Source organism: Lissotriton helveticus, chromosome 7, assembly GCF_964261635.1.
Source record: "Lissotriton helveticus chromosome 7, aLisHel1.1, whole genome shotgun sequence".
NCBI classification, from domain to species: Eukaryota; Metazoa; Chordata; class Amphibia; order Caudata; family Salamandridae; genus Lissotriton; species Lissotriton helveticus.
In genome coordinates, this window is record NC_136068.1 from 1956812251 (window position 1) to 1956830200 (window position 17950).

Here is a 17950-nt window from a genome sequence, read left to right on the forward strand (position 1 = left end):
GAGGATTTTCAGGAAGTGCTGAGTGAAGGGATGCTGGTGGCCAACCAGATCATCAGTGCGGCAGCGGACTCTTCCCTGTTGGCTGCTCATGGGTTTTGCCATGGGGTCAACCAGAGGCGTCACGCCTGGCTCCGTCTTACGTCCCTGAAACCGGACGCGCAGCAGAGGGTGGCCAACCTGCCGTTCTCCGGCAAGTCTCTTTTTGGGCAGCATGCGGACGACGAGATGGCCCGCATGAAAGCGGAGGCCGAGACGCTCACGGCGGTGGGCCTCGAGAAGCCTAAGGAGACGAAGAAGCCGTACCGCCCTTTCCAACGGCGGTCCGGTGGACAGGGCCGTGGACGTGGCCAGGCTTCGGGACATTCGCAACAGCAACAGCAGTTCCGTAAGCCGTTCCAGAAGCGCCAGAGGGGCAGGGGAGGCCAGCAGTCGGCTCCGGCGCCCAAGGGCCAGGCTGGGTCTAGGCCCTAGGAACTTACTTCCCCCGGATCCGTTACCCACTCCGGTAGGGTAGGGGGAAGCATCCAATTTTTTCCGGCAGAGTGGAGAAAAATTACTCAGGACAAGTGGGTGCTGAATATTGTTTGCAATGGATACAGTCTTCGGTTCACCAGCCCGCCTCCATCGATTCCTCCGGTCAGCTCGCGGTTTCAGCTGCTAGAGCTCCAGGTGGAGGCCGATACCCTGTTAAGGAAAAGGGCGATAGAAGACGTGCCTCTGTCCCAGAGAGGAAGAGGCCTGTACACCCGGTTCTTCCTGGTTCGCAAGAAGGACAAGAACGAGTTCAGGCCCATTCTGGACTTGCGACAGGCAAACAAGTGGATTCGCAGGGATAAGTTTCGCATGCTGTCGTTGCATCAGATTTATCCTCAGTTGCAACAGGGGGACTGGCTCTGTGCCATAGACCTACAGGATGCATACTTCCATGTGCCCATTGCACACAAACACAGGAAGTTCCTGCGGTTCCAAGTCGGCACCAATCACTATCAATACACAGTACTCCCATTCGGACTGAAGTCTGCGCCGAGAACGTTCTCGAAGTGCATGGCGGTGGTGGCAGCGCACCTGCGGAAGAACAAGGTGTTTGTCTACCCGTACCTGGACGATTGGTTGATCAAGGCATCCTCCTTCTCGGAAGCGCGAGCACACTTCCAGAAGACGTGCGTTCTCTTGGACAAGCTGGGGTTGCACATCAACATGGCCAAGTCGGTCCCGACTCCGGTCCAATGCATACAGTACTTGGGAGCCTCCATCGATACGCTGTCAGCAAGCGTGTCTCCTTCGGAAGAGCGACGATTATCTCTCCTTCGGAAGGCTCAGGCTCTTATGTCGACTCCATCTACAACAGTGAGGACGGTGTCTTCTCTACTGGGTTCGATGGCCTCTTGTATCTTCCTGACGCCGCACGCACGACTGCACATGAGACCGCTGCAGGAGTGCTTGGAGGACCAGTGGGATCAGAGGAAAGGATCCTGGGACGACAGGATACGACTGTCTCTGCATGCTCTTCAGTCTCTGAAGTGGTGGTGTTCGGCGGAGAATCTCCTCAGAGGGGTTCCTTTTCACAAGGACATTCCCACGCAGACTGTCGTGACGGATGCTTCTCTCCTGGGATGGGGAGCGCACTCTGGGACTCTGCAGATTCAGGGAACGTGGTCTCCGGTGGAGGCCACTTATCACATCAACTTCCTGGAACTCAGAGCTGTTCACTTGGCACTGAAGGCCTTTCTTCCGTCCTTCCAGTCCAGCTCCCTGCTTGTGCAAACGGACAACACTACCACGATGTACTACCTCAACAAGCGGGGGGGCTCGAGATCTCGCACTCTGTCACAGGAGGCGCAGGCGATCTGGCACTGGCTCCTGGCCAGAGGACTGACGATAACGGCTGCCCATCTGCCAGGTGTGCAGAATGTTCAGGCGGACGAACTCAGCAGACTCATTCAGGAAAACCACGAATGGGTCATAAACGACGAAGTACTGGGAGAAGTCTTCGCAAGGTGGGGAACTCCAGACGTAGATCTGTTCGCCACCGCCGAAAACAGCAAATGCCGAGACTTCGCCTCCAGGTACTACCAGCCGGGGTCGCTGGGGAATGCGCTATGGATCAGCTGGTCGAACAGCTTTCTGTACGCTTTTCCACCCATTCCCCTGATTCCGGCGGTACTCATCAAGCTGGCCCGGTCCAGGGCTCGGATGATTCTCATTGCCCCGGAGTGGCCCAGACAGTGGTGGTTCACGGACCTGCTTCACCGTTCTCTCCTTCCTCACATTCGGTTGCCGTGCAGGCCGGACCTTCTCACAAAGTTCGGGGGGCGGATGTTACACCCCAGCCTCTCGTCTTTGAGTTTGGCGGCATGGCTCCTGAGATAGTGCAGTATGGACATCTGAATCTGCCCGAAGATTGCATGGACATACTGAAGGAGTCTAAGAGACCTTCCACTAGGACTTCATATGCTTACAAGTGGAAGAGGTTTTGTATCTGGTGCCAGTCTAGGAACCATGACCCTACAACCTGCAAGGAAGATGTCATCCTTCCTTACCTTTTACATTTGGCGCCGTCTGGCCTTAATGTTCATTCCATTAGGGTTCATCTTGCGGCATTGACTGCCTACAGGAAATGCCCTTCACAGACTTCTTTTTTCCAGATCCCTGTGATCAAAGACTTTCTGGAAGGATTGAAGAAGGTGTTCCCTCCTGTCAGGCTTCCCTCGCCTTCATGGGAATTGAATGTGGTGCTGTCCAGATTGATGAAGGAGCCTTTTGAACCCATTCACAAGGCTTCGTTGCAGCACCTGTCCTGGAAGGCGGCGTTTTTCGTGGCCATTACATCGGCCCGCAGGGTGAGTGAAATTCAGGCGTTGTGTTGTACTGAACCTTATACTGTGTTTCATGCTGCTAAGGTTGTGATGCGTACTCACCCTAAATTTCTTCCCAAGGTTATTTCTGATTTTCATGTCAACCAGACCATAACTTTACCTACGTTTTTTCAGAATCCTTCCTCTCCGGCGGAACGATCTTTGCATTCCCTGGATGTTAGGAGGGTGTTGAAATTTTATCTGGATAAGACCAAAGATATTCGTAGGTCAGACCAATTGTTTGTCAATTATGGATCAGTCAGGACGGGTCTTGCTACCTCTAAGCAGTCCATTTCTAGGTGGATTGTGTCCTGCATTCAATTGTGTTACCAAAAAGCTAATAAGACCTTAGGAGGTAAGCCTAAGGCTCATTCCACCAGGGGCAAAGCTGCCACGACAGCCTTGCTCCGTAATGTGCCGATTGCAGAAATCTGCAAGGCCGCCACTTGGAAGTCGGTTCATACCTTTGCTAAGCATTACTGCCTGGACTCTGATGCCAGGGCAGACGCTCAGGTTGGGCAGGCTTCGCTGCGGAATTTGTTCGCACAGTAGTGGCGTTATGTTCTTTCTCCACCGCCGCTTTGGTGTGGGGATGGGCTTGCCATTCTATTCACTAGATTATGACTATACACAGAGATCCCCTACTACAGAAGGAGTAGTTTCTGTTCTGTAACTCCAGTTCTGTAGTAGGGGTATCTCTGTTATAGTCATAAGCGCCCGCCCTCCTCCCCGGTGGAGAATTGTTCATGTAAGTAATGCTACAGGTCTGGCGTGTTTTACGCCTTCAAAAAGAACTGAAGTCAGTGGGACCTGCTATGCATTCTGGGATACTGGGAGAAGGTTCTAGAAGTTTTCCTTAAAGGCACAGTATCCTGTTTAAGCCACATAATGGCAGCCTATGGGGCTTGTCTGTCCAGGCCTTCCTCTCTATCATTTCTGAGGGGTTTTTGCAGTAAAAGCAAGGGAAACCTGGACAGGCTTTGCTGTTTGTGGATTTTTGGTGGAATTTCTAGTTGAAGTACTGGACAGTGTAGCCTGTGGATATAGGCTGCAATATTTGTCTTTAAATTTTCTCTTAAGTGTCTTTGCAGTTCTGCAATTTTTTGACAACTTAAGAGATTATTTTTGATTGCTCCGGGGTCCACGCACATGGGCGGGACTATTCACTAGATTATGACTATAACAGAGATACCCCTACTACAGAACTGGAGTTACAGAACAGAAACTACTCCATCCTAGGCATGTGGTGCCAAAAAGGGAAAGGCAGTTACAAAAGGGCTCCATCAAGATGAATCCTTCCCTGCATTAAAACTTGCTACACCTTGGCCAAGAAGGAGCCCCCTGAGGCGATCTGTGCTCATTCGACGAAATCTACCACTTCTGCTCTGGCGTGGGGCGGTTCAATTGGAGATATTCGTAAGGCAGTAACTTGGGCCTCGTACACACATTTGAGAAATATTATTGTCTGGACTCAAAGTGAGAAGAGATGGTCAGTTCGCTAGATCGGTTCAACGCGATTTCCTAGTCTAATCATCCATCCACCGTCGTCCTCGGTTGGATATTGCTGTGGAATCTGTTCTACCGGTGAGGAGTCTGCAGCTAGAAGTCTCCATCAGAAGAAAAAGTTACTTACCTGTGGTAATGATCTTTCTGGTGAAACTCTCACACACATTCTTTTGCTAGTGTGAAAAGTTTTCACCATTGATTCTGCCCCCTCACCTTGGAGAAAATGAAGGGTAACGGACGTCCGGGTGGGCTCGGTATTGCCTCCGAGGTATCATCTGACATCACTTCCGGCACCAAGTCCAGCGCCCTAAACGTGTGACCTCGAAGCCTTGAAGTTTCCGGATCCAGCCTGACGCCTGGGATAGTTATGCAGGTAGATTGTGTCCATCAGAAAGATTGTAACTGCAGGTAAGTAACTTTTTTATGCCCCAGTTACTTCTGTACCTTGAGTCCAGCTTTAGAAAAAGATAAACATTCACCCATCTATGAAATGCATGGTCTATTGAGCTGTTGAAACGTGGTTCCCTTCTATCTGTTCTTGAGCAGAGGCCTTGCACGTAGGATTCTTGGCGCTGAATTCGAGCCAGTGGGGCCCACCAGCGCTTGTTTTTGGTGACCAGCACCTACTTCTCCTCATCGGACATTTCGCAAGAGAGAGCAAACCATAAAAAGGCGAGGGGGGAGGGGCGAGGGGAGTCGGTGTAACCATCTCAAAGGGAGAAAGCAGGAACCCACAAATGTTAGGTAACAGGGTGGGGAGTCTCTAATAATGGATTAAAGATCTACTCAGCCTTGGGGTGCGTCATGGTGACATTTAACAACACCGGCCCGGGCTTCTCAGCAGAGCGTTGGGCACAGACACTCGTCCTTTTAGAAATTAGGCCTCGAGTAGTCGAAGATGGTCACTAAAAGAAGACTTGGAGCAAATTGTCACAGAATGTTTTCAACCCTCCTGCTACTGTTATGGCTTCAGACTCCAGGGCTGAACTCTCCATTATGTCCAGATGTTTGCGGACACTAGATATGGTGAAGGTTTCTACCGCCCATTCCCCATTCCTTCTCCACCCCCTTTGTTCACTCGCACGTTTGTTTGGTGACCTTGAGACTTTGTTGGAGTTCAGTTGTTTGACCAGTTATCCATACTGTGAAGGGTTCTCAGCCGCTGCCCGCGGGTGTCTAGGAGTCCCACATTGGAGAAGGTAAAGTTTATTCTGTGCAGCAATGGTTTTAGCATTCAAAGTGCAGAAGACTCTGTGATGGGGAAGGGATCGTATGGGTCGTGCGCATGGTTCTTTGGCATTGAAAGTTCTGTGCAAGCCTTTCGTGGACACTCCCACAACCATCTCTTGGAGAAGGAACATTTACTTTCATTTTACTATAGTTCTCTTCTCAGAGGGGGTTCAGGGTGCGCCCACCATACTGCTCTACGGTGTGCTGCTCTACGGTGTGCTGCTCTACGGTGTGCTGCTCTAATGCTGCAGGAGCTCCCATGCTGAAGAAATGAACCTTACGTTCTGGTGCTGCATGGCTGTCACAATGGAGTCATGGTGGTTCCTGCTGGGAATTGAAGGAAGTTGTAAGCCAGTGAGTCTGCAGAAGGGTCCAGGCTGGAGAAGGGAGGGTTACTGCTGGCTAAAACTGGGTTATCAGCAGGTTGAAGAACTGATCATAGATTTGTGGCTTCAGCTTGTTCGAGCAGATGGATACTAATGCTTCTTTCGTTCTCTCACTCTCTTTCCTCCTCTTTTCTTTCTTGGCCTCTCCCAGGCTTATCAGATGAAATCCAGACCCCGGGGCCAGGCCATCGTAATCAGCAATGTGCAGTTTGGTGGCAGCGGTGACCTGGAGTTCCGCTCAGGCGGCAATGTGGACCAAGCAGCACTGGAGAAGCTCTTCTCCTCCATGGGCTTCACAGTAAAGCTACTGGAGAACCAGACAGCAGAGGTGAGCTGCGGAGAGGGCGCGACCCCCTCATGAAAGGCTCCCTAGAAGAGTTTGATGGTCGCCTTCTCTAATCCTACCACCCAGACCCCCGTATCCACCTCATCTCTTAATCCTACCACCCAGACCCCCGTATCCTCCTCATCTCTTACTCCTACCACCCAGACCCCCGTATCCACCTCATCTCTTAATCCTACCACCCAGACCCCCGTATCCTCCTCATCTCTTACTCCTACCACCCAGACCCCCGTATTCACCTCATCTCTTAATCCTACCACCCAGACCCCCCGTATCCACCTCATCTCTTAATCCTACCACCCAGACCCCCGTATCCTCCTCATCTCTTACTCCTACCACCCAGACCCCCCGTATCCACCTCATCTCTTAATCCTACCACCCAGACCCCCGTATCCTCCTCATCTCTTACTCCTACCACCCAGACCCCCGTATCCACCTCATCTCTTAATCCTACCACCCAGACCCCCCGTATCCACCTCATCTCTTAATCCTACCACCCAGACCCCCGTATCCTCCTCATCTCTTACTCCTACCACCCAGACCCCCGTATCCACCTCATCTCTTAATCCTACCACCCAGACCCCCCGTATCCACCTCATCTCTTAATCCTACCACCCAGACCCCCCGTATCCACCTCATCTCTTAATCCTACCACCCAGACCCCCGTATCCACCTCATCTCTTAATCCTACCACCCAGACCCCCCGTATCCACCTCATCTCTTAATCCTACCACCCAGACCCCCGTATCCTCCTCACCTCTTACCCCTACCACCCAGACCCCCGTATCCTCCTCACCTCTTACCCCTACCACCCAGACCCCCGTATCCTCCTCACCTCTTACCCCTACCACCCAGACCCCCGTATCCACCTCATCTCTTACCCCTACCACCCAGACCCCCCGTATCCTCCTCACCTCTTACCCCTACCACCCAGACCCCCGTATCCACCTCATCTCTTACCCCTACCACCCAGACCCCCCGTATCCTCCTCACCTCTTACCCCTACCACCCAGACCCCCCGTATCCTCCTCACCTCTTACCCCTACCACCCAGACCCCCCGTATCCTCCTCATCTCTTACTCCTACCACTCAGACCCCCCGTATCCTCCTCACCTCTTACTCCTACCACCCAGACCCCCGTATCCTCCTCACCTCTTACCCCTACCACCCAGACCCCCGTATCCTCCTCATCTCTTACTCCTACCACTCAGACCCCCCGTATCCTCCTCACCTCTTACCCCTACCACCCAGACCCCCGTATCCTCCTCACCTCTTACCCCTACCACCCAGACCCCCGTATCCTCCTCACCTCTTACCCCTACCACCCAGACCCCCGTATCTCCTCACCTCTTACCCCTACCACCCAGACCCCCGTATCCACCTCACCTCTTAATCCTACCACCCAGACCCCCCGTATCCTCCTCACCTCTTACCCCTACCACCCAGACCCCCCGTATCCTCCTCACCTCTTACTCCTACCACCCAGACCCCCGTATCCTCCTCATCTCTTACCCCTACCACCCAGACCCCCGTATCCTCCTCACCTCTTACCCCTACCACCCAGACCCCCGTATCCTCCTCACCTCTTACCCCTACCACCCAGACCCCCGTATCTCCTCATCTCTTACTCCTACCACTCAGACCCCCCGTATCCTCCTCACCTCTTACCCCTACCACCCAGACCCCCCGTATCCTCCTCACCTCTTACTCCTACCACCCAGACCCCCCGTATCCTCCTCACCTCTTACTCCTACCACCCACACCCCGTATCTCCTCACCTCTTACCCCTACCACCCAGACCCCCGTATCTCCTCACCTCTTACCCCTACCACCCAGACCCCCGTATCCACCTCACCTCTTAATCCTACCACCCAGACCCCCCGTATCCTCCTCACCTCTTACCCCTACCACCCAGACCCCCCGTATCCTCCTCACCTCTTACTCCTACCACCCAGACCCCCGTATCCTCCTCATCTCTTACCCCTACCACCCAGACCCCCGTATCCTCCTCACCTCTTACCCCTACCACCCAGACCCCCGTATCCTCCTCACCTCTTACCCCTACCACCCAGACCCCCGTATCTCCTCATCTCTTACTCCTACCACTCAGACCCCCCGTATCCTCCTCACCTCTTACCCCTACCACCCAGACCCCCCGTATCCTCCTCACCTCTTACTCCTACCACCCAGACCCCCCGTATCCTCCTCACCTCTTACTCCTACCACCCACACCCCGTATCTCCTCATCTCTTACTCCTACCACCCAGACCCCCCGTATCTCTTCACCTCTTACCCCTACCACTCAGACCCCCCCATATCCTCCTCACCTCTTTACAAGTGGCGTACAAGCTCGACTGAATGTTGGGAGGGTACGTTAGGCAGGTGAATGGTCAGAGTTAAGTCTCCGGTAAAATGACGTCATTGTACAGAGATAGAAATGTTATTCACCCTGAATGGCAGTTCTCCAAGGAGAGACTGTCTCCTCAATTCTTAAATTGTGGAATATTTCATAACCACCAGACTAGACCCTAAAACACCAGCATTTTTTGATACGTCTTAAGTAATCCACTAATGTAAATATTTTATATCCTTTCACTTTTTAAAACCCTTTTTGTAACTTAGAAACCTCAGAAAAAGTTTTTTAAACTGTGGTCCGCACAGGGCACCTGCATTGAAGCACATGCGCTGCTCGTCTTGGCGAGATCTATTGTCGACGGTTTTGTGTCTGGCTTCTTTGGAGGTGGGGTTTGTGTCCGTCCTGGCTCCCTTAGGCCTCGCCCGCCCACCCGGACTGGACTCGTCGTCTGTTGCCCGTCGTGCACTCTGCGTCTCTTTCCTAAAGTCACTTTTAATGAGCCTTGTGTGTGCCCCGCCCTGTCTTTGTGCATGCCGCGCTGCAACTTTCCTCCCTCCTTTTGTGCTCTGTGCCCCTTCTGCCAATGGGCAGTGTCCGTTCAGTGTGTGCGTGTCCAAGCGAGGGGCACAGGAGGCTCAGCCGCGCTGCTCCTCCTGTAGCTCCTCTTATGTTGTGCATCCCTTCTGCCATGAGCGCGCCCGCCCTTCCTGCTCAGTTTATGGGTTGTGGCCGTAGCGGATCCAGTATCAGGCCCCTCCCTCTGTTGGCTCCTTTATTGCAGCCCCCGTTCCCTGCGTGGGCTCGGTCAGGTAGGCGTTACTGAGCTGTTTCCACTTGTGTTGCCTGCCGGCACAGCAGGTTTTCTACTCCTTTTACGTTAAGGTTTCAACAGGCCCCCACACACCTTTCATCAGTCTAACTGCCCTTACATTTGAAAGGCGTTTCTTAAATTTAACACTTTGAAATTACATTTTCTCTGTTTGCTTTAGTGTTTCTCTCAGGTAGACAATGAAACGGCGCATATTTCACTCTAAAGGGACCGCACTTACTGGGGCCCCGGTGACTGGGGGGTAAATTGATGTTTATTTAGGACTTCAGTTCTCCTGCTAACTGCACAGCGTGCACACCCCACAGCACCCCACAGCCCTACCCTCCCCACATAAAAATATTTATTGGTTATGCCATTGCGACGCCACTTAAAGCAGATACCAGGGCACCCTATCATGACGGAACAACAAGGAGCTACCAGATTATAAATAAAGCCTCAATCATGGCCTTGTCCCAAGGGGATTGGGAGCTCAAAATCGCAAAAAAATGTAATTTTGCTTGGTACTTTGAAAGCCCTTGCATGAGACTTGCATGGGGGTATTTATAATGCGGGAAAAAGCAAGGTAATTGCTGGCTGGGCCCACCCCAGGCTCCTTCTTCTAAGCAACAGTAGAGAACTGAACTCTTAGAATTTGATGGTCTGCTAGATATGGTGAGAACCGAGGCAATGAAAGCTTTTCAAAGCGCAAGACAAAATAAAATGTTGTCTGATAGAGCACTCTCTACACACTTGCTTTATGTTACATGTATTTAATTTATTCACTGTAAGAAGCATTTCTCACCTTAACAACAACTCTCCAAAAGGCAGTTGTCAAACCGTTTGTAGTAATTTTACACCTGTTGGGGCCTTAAGACTACTGCGTCATCTCGATTTACGGGAAGGGCTGACCCCGATATCTGAAGTTTCACTAGTGTTTTGGGAAACACTCCCACACGCTGCAGAGTGGTGTAAAAAGGGTCGTGGCCTTGGACCGCCTCTCAGCAACGCAGTTCTGTGGCGCTTAATGGAGGTACATGGTGGGCTAGTTGGGCCCCAGGGACCCTCAGGATTCAAGGGGATTTAATCCCCCAACTTAAAACGCGCCACTGGGCGTGTTTGCAGAGTGGTGAAGGGAGGGGGCAGGACTGATGTGACATGTGTGTACTTATCCGCCAAAACCTAAGCACTTATAAATCCATCCAGGCCCTGTTCTTGCAGTACTCTAATCATCCACTCAGTACCCATGTACTCATGCAATGACCCAGGCACTAACACATACACTGCTACAATTCCTTGAGGAGTGGCCATGCAGTCCAGGCATCGCCCTGTCAGTACTACCCATGCACTCCTCCAATCACCCAGCCAGTCCTGTGTCCTTATCCATTCACTGCGCCAAAACCCAAGCACTTATAAATTCACCATGCACTCTCCTCGCAGTACTCTAATCAAACAGTCACTACTCATGTACTTGTGGGGGTGAGCCTTTTCAGGGCTGAGCCCTTCTTTGTACTTAAGTCCTTATACTAACAAAATAGAGATTGGCACGGAAGCTGTAAAATCAAGGAAATAGATTTATGAACCTCTCATGAGGGAGACTGCGTCAATACGGTACCCTCAGCCACTGTATGAGGCCGTCCAAGGAGTACAGAAACCACGGTGCCTATATACTGTGATAGTTGCAGTGTAAGCATGGAGGCTCAAAAAGAGGCCGTACAAATATACCTAAGAATAGCATTTCACATATAAGGGTAGATGGGAATCACTTAGTCAACCGCGTGGGAGGAGTTACATAGTTGCTGACATCAGTTAAAATAGCCTGACAGTCAAGTGTGTAACCGGAGCATTCTAGCAGCTACCGGCCTTTCTGAGCATGCGCAGTGCTCCGGCTCAGTGCTGAAAGAGCTAACTATAGATGATGACTCAGGCGTAATAGAGAAGCAGGCAACAGCGAAGATGGGGAAGCACATGGCGAGCACACGGCTCACTAAAATGGCTTCAACTGATGCTAACAGCGATTTCTGCTAGTTTCCACACATGGCCGTTTTAGCATTAGCTGAAGACATTCCGCTATGAATTAATAGAAGCATTGAAGTTATCCTGCACATCTATCCTCATAAATCCATTAATATCCTGATCCATTGCTAGGTGGGCATTTTACATTGTGAACATTTCGTTTAACTGGTGAGATACAAGTAGAAATACACGGGGAACAGAGCACTGGGTCACATTAAATACAAGGGCGGCGGGAAAAAAGGATCGCAACTATTATATTTAGGGCTGATAATAGCTTTCAGCCCCAAACGGAAAACTGTGTTCAAAATCAACCAGTCCAAGTCCATGTCCCTGAGTTCTAGTGGATTTCAGTGGCTATTTTATTCATCTACGAAATAGCCAATAGCATATGCCTGATGCTATGTCTAAATAAAAATTTGTTATTGATAGACCTTGCGGTGTTCTTCTTTGTGAGGGCTAAGGTATCAATGATATGTTATTACAAAAACAATTTTCGCTTCAGGGGACCAGGAGGACCAAACGGGGCCATGGGAATTAGGAAGAAAAGCCGCAAAGGGCTGCTCCTCCCCAAAAATGGGACGACCAAAGGGGTACATTGCTAAAAAGTACTTGAAGAATAGAAGCCGCTGTACAGCCAGCCAGAGGGGAGTCTTCTCCCTGTGTCCGTCTGAGCCTCACAGGCAGGCTCTTGTTGTTTACTTCTCCCACGGTGGAGCTGCACAACTTGCAACTCAGGAAAAACAATTACGGCCCAGGTTGAAGAAGAAAACCTACTTCTTTCAGGATAGGGCACTTACCTTCCAGGCCAAACACCCTCAACGATCCTGTCCAGTGTCTCGGGCAGTGCATTAGGATTCTTCACTTTAATCTAACAGGCACCAGAGACACAGCACCTGTACCCTGAACTCAAGTCCTTCCCTAACTCCTGTATTTCTCCGCTGGTGCACCGCTCTTTTATCCGTGCCACAGATTGTACCCAGTATGCCCAGGCACCTTTTGATCAACAAACAGAGGTGCAGACTTGCATTCATTGGGGATTAGGACTCAGAGGCCTGATGCTGGAGTATCTGATGCAACCCTTGTTTCAAAGGGAGTCACCTCAAGCAAAGCCTCCTTGCCGTCCTTGTCGATCTGTGACTCGCTCAGCTGGGCATCAAAAACTGGATCAACACAAAGAATTCTCCATCCTGATTTATGACCCCGTCTTTCATCTAAGACAGCGGCAGGGGTACACACTTCACGTTGCTCTAATGGGCCCAGTGCTTCCGGCCTTCTACCTTCACTGTGGTCCTAGTTGCCAGCAACGCCTGTGCTGGTTCCCTTTACTTTGGCTCTTAGTGGGATAGGCGCTGACTCTCCAGGCTGGATCTGATGTCCGGGCCCCTCTGGCAATGGTTGTAAGGCAGCAGATATCTATTGGTAGTCAGAACAAAAGATCTTTAGACAAGGCACAGAAATAACATATCAACAGAGAGGATACTCTATTTCAGAAAACTTGTTTAGTCTCGGGGCACCCCATACATTAGCACCCAAGAACCACTTCATCTATAAAAAAAAACACGCTAGACCTATTAGCTAGTATAAAAGGAACTTTTTGGTGAACTGATGAGTAAAACGTTACACAGCTTGATTTGTTTCTCCCAATCCCAAGCAGCCAAGGAAGTCTGTTTATTCACATAATTCTGAGGGAAAAAGAAAAACAATACGGACATACTCTGAATCCTTACATTTGTGTATTCCTATATTATTCATCTGAAGAACCTCAACGCGCGGCGGGAAAATCTAAAAACTGCTAATTTAACAGGGATTCTTACTACATAAATAACTATCAAAACCTCAACATCGTGGGTAGATGAATTTCTCCAGCAGAACCTGTTGTGGCAAACAAACTCCTATAAAGCAATGTTTTCCTTCAAAATGGTTGCTGAGGATCACACAGGCGTCTTTCCTAACATTGTGAACCCATGTGCATTCTACTTTTCACGATCTGGACTATGTAACATCATTTTTAGAGAAAAAAAACCTATTCACCAGCTCTAATAAGGGCTGTCAGCTCAATTACGCACACTAACTAATAAGAGACTAGTAATTCGCTTGCAAAACTGTATATTTTGTAACCCAAAGGAGTTAGGTCCATCAGGGTATGGGGTAGGCTGGACCCTTTTTAAACACAAAACCACAAAATGTGCCTACACCACCCTTACTTCTATTCAATATTACTTGTAGAGGCCAAACAAACACTTATATAGTTTGACCAGGTATTTTTTATTTTATACCATTAATTTTTTCTTTTTCTTTCGAAAACTCTTTTTTTCTTTTAAATGACAAAAAAGGAGTAACTGTACATTTATATATTTACACTACTGTACATTTCAACTTATACACATTACTAAAACAATACATATATACACTAAAATTAATTTACAACATCATACATCCCAAAGACAAAATTCTCAAACAAAGACAACACATATTAAGTTCATATACATTTGATTTCAATAATGAAAGACAAAATCCTAAGGACGAGGAGTATAACCAGTAAATGAAACTTGATCAATGTTCTTTAAACTAACTAGTGTTGTTTTAAGCTATAATTTCCAATTTACTGCTCAGGTCTGTCGACGCGTTTCGAAGCCAGGAAACCAGTTCCTGGATTCTCATCAGGGCCTTTTTCTTTTGTCTATATGATAAGAAAAAACAATACATTTTTAATTGCGAAGTGTGATGCTTATTGCCATTATAATTACACCTTGATGTTTATGTTTAGCTCTGACTATTTCGACCTACCTAGTTTTTGTGCAGTGCTCTCCTTACTCTCAAGGGCTTCTGTTATTAAATTCAACTCGGCGTGCAATGGCTCCTTACTGTGCGCTCCACACACTTCTACCAAAGAAAATGACAATTATTAGTCATTTCCGTGGTAACACCTAATTTACAAACATAGATGGGGCACTAATGTCTAGACATACCTTTCTTTTGATCTTTGTGTCTCCCAAAGCTGTAAAAATCTTATTTCAATGTAAACAGCAATCCAAGTTCGGTTCGCCCGACTTGCCCTTTGGAATCAGCGTTCCTTGTTTGTAATTAACTCACGTATACTCAAAAGCGAGCGCAGGCCCTACAGGGTCAATACAAGTATTTAAGATGTTGTTTTCAAATGTATGTGTCTACACAATCAAAAACAGCTTCTTCTTTATTTTTGAAAACACGTTTTATTACCCTACACATGAGTGTTCTTCACGAACCCCAGCGTGGGCGTTTTTCTAATTTCGTACGTGATCGCGTGTTCTAAATCGAGCGCAAGCCCTGAAAGAAGTAACCAGTATTTAGATGTTTCCACGCCTAAGAGTTTACACTGCGCCAGATTAAAAAACCTTCTTGAAGCATGGTCTGTTACCTGTTGCAACAGTGTGTCCTCCGCAAAGATCTCGAAGGAAATCAAGATGGCGGCCCGCTGTTTTTGACTCGTTTTATTTCCCGGTGTCTAAACAAGAATTATGGGACATGTAGTCACACATCCTATATTGTGCGCATAGCACGCAAACAATTTAACTATTTTAATGCGTCTCTGTTTTAAAATTGAGTACAGTTTAATGAGTTGGCATTCTATGAAAACAAAGGTCGGGTCCACCGAATTCTTTGTTTTCAAAAAATAATTTTTAGTTGTATGGAATAGATTTCAAAAGAAGGGAGGTGGTAAAAATCCTTATGTTTGGATAATAGCAAGAGTAATTTTACACTTATACAGGTATCTAGGTACCGACTGCCAAGTCATCCCATTGGAAAACAGTTCATTCTTCTGATAATTCGCATAATGCATGTTAATGCATTGCTTGCTGTAATTTGAAACAAAGGCTTCTGATTTCAAAAAGTTTACAACCTTCCAACTTCAGACAGATTATTCAACCCCGACTGAGTGCTATTAAATTTCAAAATTAGGTAAGCCTCTTTTTGCAATAGCATTCTGTCTCCATTAAAAAGGACGGTGCATCTGGTTCATTCCCACAATTGCGTGGCCTGCCCCTCACTAAAGACCCAGCCACCGCCAAAACCAGCCTCCAGGAAGGAATGAAAGACGTCGCAGAATGGATGTAACTCAGTCGCCTGAAATTAAACTCAGACAAGACGGAGGTCCTCATCCTCGGACAATCCCCTTCCGCCTGGGACGACTCCTGGTGGCCCACAGCTCTTGGCTCAGCACCAAAACCCACGGACCACGCCCACAACCTGGGATTCATCCTGGACTCCTCCCTCACAATGACCAAGGAAGTCAACGCCGTCTCGTCATCTTACTTCAACACCCTGCGCATGCTCCATAAGATCTTTCGGTGGATCCCCACCGAAACCCGAAAAACTGTCACCCAGGCCCTCGTCACCAGCCGACTGGACTACGGAAACACCCTATATGCAGGAACCACAGCCAAACTTCAGAAACGACTCCAGCTAATACAGAACGCCTCCGCACGACTCATCCTCGACATCACAAGCCACAGCCACATATCCGCCCACCTGTGAATCCTGCACTGGCTCCCCGTAAACAAGAGGATCACGTTCAGGCTCCTCACCTACGCACACAAAGCACTCCATGACAATGGCCCCGAATACCTCAACAACCGCCTCTCGTTCTACACCCCCACCCGCCAGCTACGCTCTGCCAGCCTCGCCCTCGCAACCGTCCCACGGATCCGCAGAACCACCACCGGAGGAAGATCATTCTCCTACCTGGCAGCCAAAACATGGAACTCCCTCCCCGCACACCTATGACTGACCGAGGACCATCTTACCTTCAGGAAGCACCTCAAGACCTGGCTTTTCGAGCAGTAGTGACACCCCTCCTCCCTCCAGCGCGTTGAGACCCTCACGGGTGAGTAGCGCGCTCTATGAAAGGGACTGATTGATTGATTCCAATTCTAAAAACGTTCTCCGTGTACGGTAAAGGTCAGACCTTTGGTTGGACATAACCGCCACCAGCTTCTGGAATTGTGAAAATCTCAACTGGGCTTACAATTTTTCTCTCGCCCTGAAGAAGCCCTGTAAGGGGTGAAATGCGTTGGCTGTGCGCACTTTGTACAAAGAACATAAGAATGAAAAAGATTTGCAATGCACTGCCAAAAGAACTTGAATAAGAATTATTTTTGCCTATGTAACTCAACTTTTTGTTTTTTTGTATTGCCTCTCATCACTCTGCTCCAATCCTGAAAGACTTCATTGTATTTATATCATTACCCATCCTTGAACCCTTAAAATTCCTTAGGACTCCTATCACCATATTTCCCTGAACCCTAACTCTCCTCACTACTCCTATCAGTATCCGTGTCTAAGCCCTAAAAACTATGTGCTACTCCTATACGCTAACTGTTGTTTAACCCTAAAAATGACTTACTGAACCTTTACACTGTCTATAGTTGAACGCTAAAAGCTCCTTACAACCTCTACAATTAATTTAACATATTTAAAATACTATTATATATTATAGAAACAAAACTGTAACACTATATATGTTTGTATAATACATATACGCAGAGAAGTTAAGATCTGCAAAGTAAGAGACTGAAAACTAAACTGTGATGTAACTCTTGCGATGCAATGTCTCCTGATGTTGAGCCTGCGAGGTAGACAACATATCAGTCTGGGTGCTCGGAGCCCCTGGAATTCTACTCCTGTGTTTGGCCCTTGGTTGAAAGTGTTGTGCTTATTTTGTAAAACACTCAGTATTCCTCTCCTCAATTTGTTAATAAGCTGTGACCGAAGTACCTTTGTTGTATAAAACACACTTAATGTGCTCTCTCTTGAATGGTCTCCAAAAAATCTCGTTAATATACAACCTTGTTGCTGCCTGGCTTGGTTGTTGCAATACAGATATATATATATATAATGCGTGTCATTAGTAAGGCCTCATCATTAGTATGTTGTTAATGAGCTCTCCGGCCGATTGTCATTCATGAGGCCTCATCAAGCGGACCCCACTGTGACACCGTTGCCTCAAGACTGTGCTCCCGTGCTCACTTTCTCTTCCTTCCTGTCTCCAGGAGATGAAATGCCAGCTCAGGTTGTTCTCCCGCCATCCTGACCATCAGCAGGCCGATGCCTGCATCGTGGCGTTGCTCTCACATGGTGTAGAGGGGGCCGTCTACGGCACAGACGGCAGCTTGTTTCAGGTAAGTGGTCCTGGGACGAAAATAAATGTTGGGGTGTCAAAGGGTGTGGTCAAGTCCATAGAAGATATCACTAATCTTGGGGCTTCGGGAGCACAGTGAAATCACTAGACGGAGCCATGAGTGCTCAAGGTGTGGCGTCAGAGGCCTTTTCTCCAAAGTTGGACAACACTCTGCTTTGTTTTGTCATGAATGTCCTCGGGATGAAGGTGGAGACTCCACAGTGTTGAACTCCTTTACCTTTTTGTGACACCTTCCAGTAAAGTTCCATGGTCTGTGACAGGAAACACCCTTTTTA

The 17950-nt window shown here is 48.7% G+C and overlaps 1 protein-coding gene across 2 annotated transcripts in view; it reads left to right on the plus strand.

The window, feature by feature from the left end:
- The window catches only part of CASP2 (caspase 2), a 182307-nt gene that overhangs the window by 91076 nt on the left and 73281 nt on the right, over positions 1-17950 (plus strand). For both annotated transcript variants that reach the window (XM_078655848.1, XM_078655849.1), the window contains exons 6-7: positions 6129-6305; positions 17527-17655. In XM_078655848.1, the coding sequence (XP_078511974.1) occupies positions 6129-6305; positions 17527-17655 (306 nt within the window). The remainder of the gene's footprint in view (positions 1-6128; positions 6306-17526; positions 17656-17950) is intronic.